Source organism: Pezoporus wallicus, unplaced genomic scaffold, assembly GCF_028554395.1.
Source record: "Pezoporus wallicus isolate ANWC-B61680 ecotype Strahan unplaced genomic scaffold, APGP_CSIRO_Pwel_v1 contig_14788, whole genome shotgun sequence".
In the NCBI taxonomy this organism is placed as follows: domain Eukaryota; kingdom Metazoa; phylum Chordata; class Aves; order Psittaciformes; family Psittacidae; genus Pezoporus; species Pezoporus wallicus.
Window position 1 is genome coordinate 1 of NW_026643043.1, and position 9,597 is coordinate 9,597.

Below are 9,597 nucleotides of genomic sequence, written 5' to 3' on the forward strand. Positions count from 1 at the left end.
GGCCCAGGAAGAGCCGTCGCTTTTGTGGCGCTGCCCAGACCCGTCGCGCGTCTGCAGCTCCCCCCGCGGCCCCAGCCATGGTGAGCGGGGACCCGGGGAGGGGGCTCCCGGTGCCGCTCCGCACGCTGAGGCACTGCGGGGTGGGGAGAGCGGGGCGGCCCGGCCGTGCCAGCGGAGGGGAGGAGGACGAGGGGCGGGCGGGACGGGCCCCGAGCCGCGCTGTCCCTGCCGGGTCGTGGCCCGCAGCGCGGTCTTGTCCCAAAATGGTGGCGGCTCCTCCGAGAACATGGCGGCCCGCGGCGGGACCCTCAGCCCCCGGCCGGGTCTGACCTGGCGGCTCCCGCAGAGGTGGCTCCGGGCCGGGCCTTAGGGAGCCGCCGTCTGGGCCCGGGGCAGCGCTAGCGCCCTGGGTCCGCGGCTCCATGTGCCGGGGTCCTCGGAGCGGGCAGCGCAGGGGGTGAGCTGCTGGGGTGCGCTCACGGGGACCTCTGGAGTATCCCAAGACGGGGGGACCACACGCGATCTGTCGTGGCAGCGGCAGCTTCCCTCGGCTGTGGTCTGGGGTGGTTGCAGAGGTCAGGGAGTGGGGCTGGTGGTGGAGGCTTCCTAGAGGACTTTGTGAGGCTGGCTGGTAATAAAGCGGAGGGGAAATGACCTTGTAAGGCAGGAGTCGGCCTTGGAGGGGGATCTGAAAGGCACGATAAGGAGCTGGGACATCATAAACAGGGCAGAGTTCAGCTGTTGAGCTGTGCGGCCCAAGCAGGAGCTGTCAGTTGGGAGCATGGGAGCAGCGTGAGGTCCTGATCCATGTGCATGTTTGCCGTGTAGATCTCTTTGGAAGGAGATTGTGGATGTCAGGAGGGCACGAAGCAGATGCTCCCGGAGGGTTGTGAATGCACAGAAAGTATTTGCTGAACAGCAAATGCTTAGGAGCTCAGATACTGGAGGGTGCTGATGGCCTCTCCTTGCTCTTACTCTTCTGTGGGGGTTCTTCATTGCTCACGTTGTTAAAATTCAGCCCAGTCTGGTGGTAAGTGCAGCCCCTCACCTCTGCAGAGGAGGCAGCTTCCCTCAGGTTCCTCCTGAGGGAACCATCTTCCTCGTTATGGCACGTTGTTGAACGTGGTCAGAGCTGGTACAGCCGCTCTCATCAAACCTGGCTTTCCTCCAGCTTCACACGGATGCATCAGTGCTTTCCGTATGATGCTGGAGAGTGTGAGGGACCTAGAGCATGATCAGTGTGGCTGAGGGACCTGGGCTGCAGCCTGCCGCTGCAGGAGTGGCAGCTACAGAAGAGGAGCCAGTGCTCTTGGGTTGGACACATCATATAGCAGAAGGAGACAGAGACAAATAGAGTCTGGAGAGGTTTTGGAGACTGGTGTATTTGGATGAGAATGCCCTGCTGAACACTCGGGGGGGGGGGGTTCTGTGGTAACCCCCAGGATCTCTTCAGCAGGGCTGCTTCTCAGTTCACTGCTGCTTTGTACTGATGCAGGGAGTTACTCTGCCCCAAGGGTTGAACTTTGTACTTTGTTAGAGTAAACGTGCTGTGGTTGCAGTGTTGCACAGGCAGGACCTGGTTGGGGGCTGTGTTGCCCAAGTTGTACTTTCAAAGCCTTAAATGCTCTTTGGAATATGAATGATTGCTGCTGCTTTGTGTAGTTTGATGGAGTGGGGCCAGTTCATTTGATGCTGGAAAGCATGACATGGTCCATGCATTCACCTTGCTTGGGCATGCTAGTCCATGCATGCTTCCTTTCAGTAACCTCCCCGAAGTGCTTAGAAGCTTCACTGACAAGGCTTAGATCACTGGTAGGACCTCAGTACAGCTGAGGATTCAGACCAAAGTGGTGCTATCACCTCTCTACTCTCTCCTGTTGCTGTAAGGAGTGGCAGGCTGTCCTGCATTCCTGGAAGGCCTAATTCATTGCATGGCCCGCCTGCTCTGCAGCAGTGCAGCCGCAGTGGGCTGCATGCTCAGCTGCTGTTCTTGCCCAGGTCACAGTGTGGAGGTTGGCTGTCCTCTACCATTGCAGTACCTTGCCAAGCCACAGCCGTCAGCCTGGAGAGCAATGGAGCAATGGCCTTGGAGAGGAGTAGTGTGGCAGCAGCCTCCAGCAAGCTTTGGTTGCAGGGGGATGTGGCTAGCTCTTCTGGGAGCTGTGTGTCTGCATACCCAGCTTGGATGGAGAGCTGCAGAACAGCACTTCTCAGCTCTTCAGTGCTGTGGTTGAGAAGAAGATTTGCTTTTAGCAAATACAGTGCTCAATTTCTTGGGGTTTCCAAAGAAGTCAAAAGGACTATTCTGCTTTCTGCACTGACTTGTCCATGGACTGGGCAGTTCCAGGTCCTGCTTTATAGCTTGCTTATTCAGGGACAAAATTAATTGTATCCCCAATCATAGGGCTTGAACAGAAATGTGACAACGCAAAACAGCCCACATGCAGGCTCTTCTAGGATGTGTTTAACTTGCTCAAGCCCACATGGCAGATATCTTAGATGCCATGGATGGGCCAGGATTTAGAGATGCTTCCATTGTGGCTTGGCTTTTAATACTCAAAACCCTGTGCTGAAATATTAAGGAGCTGGGTTGATGCTCTGGACATCAAAAGCAACTTCGGAATCCATCAGTTGATATGAGTGGATCCTTTTGCTGACATGAACAGTTTCCTACATAGCTGAAGTGAGGTTTGTCCAGTATTTAGGATTTTGGCGCTCTGCATCCAGCGGTGTGGTGTGAGGCCTAATGTCCATAGCTTACCCTAACCCTATGAGGGCCTTTGCTCAGACTTTCTTACAGGATAGCCAAGTTCCCTAAAGTGATAGGGAGAATATTTCCCCCCCTCCCATTTTATGTCTATTAAACAAAATGGCTCTTACTCTTACAGCAGGCTCTGCCTCCTCTGATGGCTTCCTTAGGTGCTCCTGGGGTGATGCTTCCCTTGACACGGAGGCCAGGGACAGGTGGAGTCATCAGGCTTCCTATGTATTTAGATAGTCTAAAGAGAGGAGTTGGCTGAAGGCTTTGGAGGAGTTGATCAAGCTCTTCCTGTCTGGGTGAGGAGCAACAAGCAGAAATGAGTTTGTAAAAATGACAGTGTCTAAAAGGGTCTTTCTAGGTGGAGCTGGGTGATGGCTGAAAGAGGCTTTTGTGTTCTGTTGTGTTTTGTGCCAAATGCCCCAAACACCAAGACAATAAGGTTAATGTTTTAATAGCTGTGCAGTATAGGAGCTCAAGCTGTGCATGCTGAATGTTTTCTAAACAAGGAAGCTGCTGTTTCTGCTGAGCTGATCCACTGTTTCTCCTCACAGCGTGAGTGCATCTCAGTCCATGTTGGCCAAGCGGGCGTGCAGATGGGCAATGCCTGCTGGGAGCTGTACTGCCTGGAGCACGGCATCCAGCCTGATGGCACCATGCCCAGCGAGAGAGCCCTCGGCGGGGGAGACGACTCCTTTAACACCTTCTTCAGCGAGACCGGCGCAGGAAAACACGTCCCTCGTGCTGTGTTTGTGGACCTTGAACCAGCAGTAATAGGTAAATGCAGTGACCTGTGCAAGGGACTGTAGAACATGCTGTAGGACTGGATTTACCTTCCATGGATTTTGACTATGGGATCTGCTTAGTCCTGCAAAATGCTTTGGGCCTTTCTTTTTACTACATAAAGCTTGCCTATGTCTTCCTAGTGATGGGAGATACTTGGCTTTATGCTCATCGAGACTGGCAAATGCGCTCTCTGGAGCTCTAAAGAATTTAAATATTACCTTCTGCCAGCCTGTGAAATTAAATGGGTCTTCTGGATGTGCCCCATGCTTTTGCTATGCAGGGAACTAATTACAACTTCTTGAACAATGCGGTATAATGGGTACAGCTGTCAATGGGAACCTTTTTGAAAGATAATACATATCATTAAGCAGATTTCTTCTTGAATGTTGAAATGATTCCTGTTCCCCAAACAATCCTCTGTACTCTGTAGCTTGAATAGTGCTTGCAGAAAAGAGTCTCAGTTGCTAGCCTAAATTGAGGGACTTCCATACATGCACTGCGGCTTCCTGCTGCCTTATCTTTGAATAACAGTTGACTCTTATCCTCAAAGTCAGTTGTATCCCAGGCTCTGGCAACACTGGTTTACTGTTCCAACGTGATCCATGCATCAGCCACTGACCAGTGCCACATTCTGTGACATTAGCCCCACTGCCAGCCCAGTGTGAGCTCCCCACATTAACAAGACCCTTGTTCCTTGGGTCACAAATCTTGGTTTTGCTCTCGACAGTGTGTGTGCCTGAAGTAATTCTGCTGGAGCTGGTATTGTGGTTTTTGCTTTAAGTGGTGATGCGAGGCTCCCATAGACGAGGCCTGTGTTGCTTTTATAGTTGTGGTGGTGATCTTTCTGCAGTACATAGAGCATTGGGAAGGGAAGATGAGTGAATAGACTTAAGCTACTCTGATGCACTCAAATGTGGGTCCCTTGTAACTTATGTTCATTGTAACACCCCAAACCACTTTTTGTGGTTGATACAATAGAATGAAATCCTGCAGGAGGCTGTTGGGCAGATCGGGATGGTGGTGCTGGACTCAACTCTGAAAGGAGCCATACACTAATGTTGCCAGGAGCAGTTGCAAGCCTGACTTTGTTTCCCTGAGCCCCATGGCTGGTGCTTCCTCTGCTGCTGGCCAGGTGGTGGCTCTGAGCAACCAGAAAAGGCTGAGAGATGAGGTGAGGGAGAGCAGAGCTCTCACTGTGCCTCTGGAGGTGAGGAGCTGTTGTGTAGCTGGTAGAGTTCCAGCTCCTGCTAATGATGCAAGCGTAGTATGGGGAGATGGGCACAAGGCTGTCTTATAAACACCTGGTGACACTAAAACTGATAAATGTTCCCCTTCCAGGGAGGGAGCCTTCTTTCTTTATTTCTGCCCTATTTGAAAGTTATGGATCAGTTTTCTGGGCAGGGTTAGCATGATTCTTCCCATTCATGCAGCATGTCCCTCTGTGCTGAGGTTATGGAAAAACCCCATCTATTGTGAATACGGCAGCTCCCTAGCTGCCATGGGTACACCAGGGATTTCTGGAGTTTCTAGGTGAGTGCTGCTGGTGGTGAAAGCAGCAGCTGTGCTGTACATGTGCACCAACTTGGTGGATATGGTGGTAAAATCAATTCCACACATCTCTCATTAAAAATCTCCCCCAGACAGACTGAGAAGCATGAAGGGGCGAGCTTGGTTGGGACACTTTGTTCCAGCTCACTTTCATAGTCCAGTGACTGATCCTCTGAACTCCTCAAGTTTTGTTACTTCCCTAGGACCACCTTGACTCACCTTGCCCCTAACAGCAATGTTTTTCTTCAGGTTCTGTATTTTCCCCTTTTGTTCCTAGTTGTCTGTGATGACTTGGAGTGGGAATGCAGAAAGTCATAAGCACATGTATTTTGAATGGGAGACTTTTTTCCAGATGGGATTTTTTTTTTTGGTGCAGCCTTGGAAATAGGTTAAAATCCATGGCTTGCAGGGGCAGCTGCTCAGTCTGACTTGGTTCAAACAGGAGATGTATTTTCAGATCTTGACTTTGTCTTGCTTGTTCTTTTGCAGATTAAAAGGAATACATGCAAACAGCAACTTTCCCTGTAGCTAATAAAGATCTTTGCTAAAATGACTGCTACTGCTGAACCCAGGACACACCTGGCTTTAATTAAAGGATGCAGTGCTGTATTAGCATACAACTCAAGAATGGCTTGAGCTAAACCAGAGACACAGCAATGCTGACTGTCTTTGTACCTTTCTGGTAGGACAGAGCTTTAGCCTGCTAGATGTAAGTGCATATTTCTGATAACTGTTGGAGATCATAACTCTGAACCATTCTCCAGATCTGTAACTGCTGGGGGATGCTGTGTGTGCATTTGCACAGTTTCTTTATAATGCAGCCATTGGTGCTGGAGCTTTTACAGCTCAGTATTTGAATAACTGAATAGCTCTACAACAGCATCTCCTGTTCCTTTTGAACCTTCTTCTCTACCCTTGGCAGAAAGTACAATCAAGGGAAAGAAGAGGACAAGCAAGCACTGTAGGTTCTGACAGCCTGCAGCTGCAGAAGCAATAAGGCAGCATCCTGAAGGGTTTGGAAAATAAGAGGGAAAGCAGTATTTCAGCTGCTGATCTGCAAAGTGGTCCTTAAGTTGTCTTCAGCTGTGAAAGAATGATTCTGCTGCTACAGTTCAGTCTTAAATTGCTCTGGCAGGTCAAAAACTTAAACTGATCAGTACAATGAGACAATTTCTTAAGCATTAACTTCATTTTTGTCAGGTATTCAAGATTTAGATTATACTAAGTCCTTTGACACTTACTGATAGGTAGAGGTCTGGCTGCATTTTCTCTCGAAGGGTTTAGGGACCTTATTCTGGACACCCTGAGAAGTCTGAAAAACCCAGTCTGGGTAGAAAAGTAACCTGTAAAATTCATCTTGTCTCCCCAGATGAAGTTAGGAATGGGACATACAAGCAACTCTTTCATCCGGAGCAACTCATATCTGGTAAAGAAGATGCTGCAAACAACTATGCTCGAGGTCATTACACAGTTGGGAAAGAGATAATTGATCTGGTTCTAGAGCGGATCAGGAAGCTGGTAAGCCTTTTCTTTATGGGAGACTCTTGAAGCATCTTTCTTTGTCCTGTTTTACAGGATTTGGAAACTGGTTTCTTAAAAATTATGTAAGTTGTGCCTTAATTTATTCCATGGTAGGAGAATCTGTGGCCTTAGTCTGCATCTGGTTTTATTCTTGGCCTGCTGAGAAAGGTTGGATTATTCCTTTTAGATGCAACTTTCAAGTGGCCTAAAATGCTGATGAGGCACCCAGATCTATAGTTTGATGTCCAACTTCAGAAAGCCAGGACTGAGAGTTGGGATTTGCATAGTTCCTGATGGAAAAGGATTGGTCTCTGGCTGTGGCTCTTGCAAGGAATTTTAAGCAGGAGTATTTGCTTCTGTGGTTTAGATTTATTTCCATTTCCTGATGTTATAATTTCTGAATTAATTTTATGGTAATAACAGTAGAAAAGGAATAAATCTCAGTAAGTTGTCAGTAAGGGATGTCTTGGGCTCCCCAGTACTTTGATCATGTGACTGATCTATGAAGAGGTCAGTTTAGAAGGTTAGAGTTCCCATTTAGGGCTGCTATGGATGTATTTGACCAAATCCCTGTCACAAAGGTAAGGGATTCTCATTGCACGGAAGTGCAGGGTGTCCCTCTGGTGTGTGTGTGTGTCACAATTCAGAGTCTTGTTTTGGGCTTGATACTGACAGCTGTTTAAACTCCTGTTTTCTCTTTCAGTCGGATCAGTGCACTGGCTTGCAGGGTTTCCTGATTTTCCACAGCTTTGGGGGAGGCACTGGCTCAGGATTCACTTCCCTGCTCATGGAGCGCCTCTCGGTTGACTACGGGAAAAAATCAAAACTGGAATTTGCCATCTACCCTGCACCACAGGTCTCGACAGCGGTTGTTGAGCCGTACAACTCCATCCTCACTACCCACACCACCCTCGAGCATTCCGATTGTGCCTTTATGGTTGACAACGAGGCCATCTATGACATTTGCCGGAGGAATCTGGACATTGAACGCCCAACCTATACCAATCTCAATCGCCTCATTGGGCAGATAGTCTCTTCCATTACTGCTTCCCTCAGATTTGATGGTGCCTTAAACGTGGATCTTACTGAGTTTCAAACTAACTTGGTGCCTTACCCTCGCATCCACTTCCCCTTGGTAACCTATTCCCCAATTATTTCGGCAGAGAAAGCCTATCATGAGCAGCTCTCTGTGTCCGAGATAACCAATGCTTGCTTTGAGCCATCCAACCAGATGGTGAAGTGTGACCCTCGCCATGGCAAGTACATGGCCTGTTGTATGCTGTATCGTGGGGATGTTGTCCCCAAGGATGTCAACGCTGCTATCGCCGCTATCAAAACCAAGCGCACAATCCAGTTTGTGGACTGGTGCCCAACTGGGTTTAAGGTAAGTCTCAGTTACGTCCTGGTTTTCTTTTTCTGGACTTCTCATGCGCTGTCAGGGGTTATTAACTTGTATTTTCTCCCTGAGATGCTCTGTAGGTGCCTGATTTGTATTTTCAGTCCTTACACAGAGCTCTTTCCTTGGAAGTGAAACAGTTTATTCAACTGCTGCTCTCTGACTTGTTTGATTGCAGTCACTGGCAAATACTACAGTGAAACTCATGGTCTCTTCTGCTTTTCATATAGGTTGGCATTAACTACCAGCCACCAACAGTGGTTCCTGGTGGTGACCTGGCCAAAGTCCAGCGTGCAGTGTGCATGCTGAGCAACACTACAGCCATCGCCGAGGCCTGGGCTCGTCTAGACCACAAGTTTGACCTGATGTATGCCAAACGTGCCTTTGTTCACTGGTATGTTGGAGAAGGGATGGAGGAAGGGGAGTTCTCGGAGGCTCGGGAAGATTTGGCTGCACTGGAGAAAGACTATGAAGAAGTGGGCACAGATTCAGTGGATGGAGAAGATGAAGGTGAAGAGTATTAAATGCAACAAAAGCCAATTGCAAGTCTTTGCCATTTTACTGCCTCTTCAGAAGTGGTGTAAATCATGTCATGTAATTGGAATAAACTTCTTTAATCAAGGCATTTGATAGTCTCCAAACACTATGTACATTCATTGTCTGCAAGTAGTTGGTAATCTGGGAGATAGAATTTCTTTCTGGGAAAGATAGCTGAATAAAATAGCCATGCTCTAATTAGATGAGTTCTTGTCCTTGTGGCATTGCTATTTGAGGAGCTAATAGTGCATATTTCCTCCCAGAATACAAGACCAGAATGTGCTTGAGTTTTTGCTGGAAGATTTAGCTACTCTTTTTTCAAGGCTCTAAAGCTGGTGTGATGAGACAATGGGAACTAACCTTGTTACCCTTAAGGATGCAACACCTTTAAAACCAAAGGCTATTTGAGTTTAGTTTTCTCCTATACTTAGACTTAGCATGGGCTGATACCTTAGATGCAGTAACCTTGAAGGGGAGGGTGTCTGGAAAGGGTGTGCCATAGCATGAGGAATGTGCCACTTCACTGTCAGAACCTGTGTGGCCATTGCCCTGGTGGTGTTTTGTTCTGCAAAAGGACCTGCAGTCCTTGTCTGCCAGCTTCTATTGAGTTGCCTTTTGCCTGAAGCTGTCTGGGGTGGGATCTGCATTAGCTGGCCATGGTTTAACACTAGCTTCCCCTAAAACTAATTCTTTTTGAAGATTAGTTCATGGCTTCAGGTAGGAAAGCTGCCTTTCTTCTGTCTGCATTGTAAGGGGATGTTAGAGGAGAGGCTTTGGCTAATCAGGTTATCTACAGGTGTGGACATCCTGTGTCTGAAACCGTCTGAGTGGGGCTTGGGGACACAGGGCAGTGATCCACAAACCAGATAACCTGACTATTTCCAACTCTTGTCTTGGAGCTGGGTGACTGAGGAATCTCTCCCACGGAAGTAGTGAAGGTGGAATAGTCAAATACATTGAGATGATGATTGACTACTGCATGTGATTACAAAACACCAAAGTCTGACTCCAAGGCTAGACTTTGAGCTGGAGAATTCTTCCATGTCCTATT

At 48.4% G+C, this 9,597-nt stretch overlaps 1 protein-coding gene across 1 annotated transcript; it reads left to right on the top strand.

The window, feature by feature from the left end:
* The first annotated feature begins 23 nt into the window (after positions 1-23).
* On the top strand, positions 24-8,634 carry LOC130592323 (tubulin alpha-8 chain). Its single transcript, XM_057396565.1, has 5 exons — positions 24-80; positions 3,313-3,535; positions 6,462-6,610; positions 7,317-7,997; positions 8,240-8,634. The coding sequence occupies exons 1-5, from the start codon at positions 78-80 to the stop codon at positions 8,531-8,533; spliced, it is 1,350 nt and encodes a 449-aa protein (XP_057252548.1). The 5' UTR covers positions 24-77; the 3' UTR covers positions 8,534-8,634.
* The last annotated feature ends 963 nt before the right edge of the window (positions 8,635-9,597 follow it).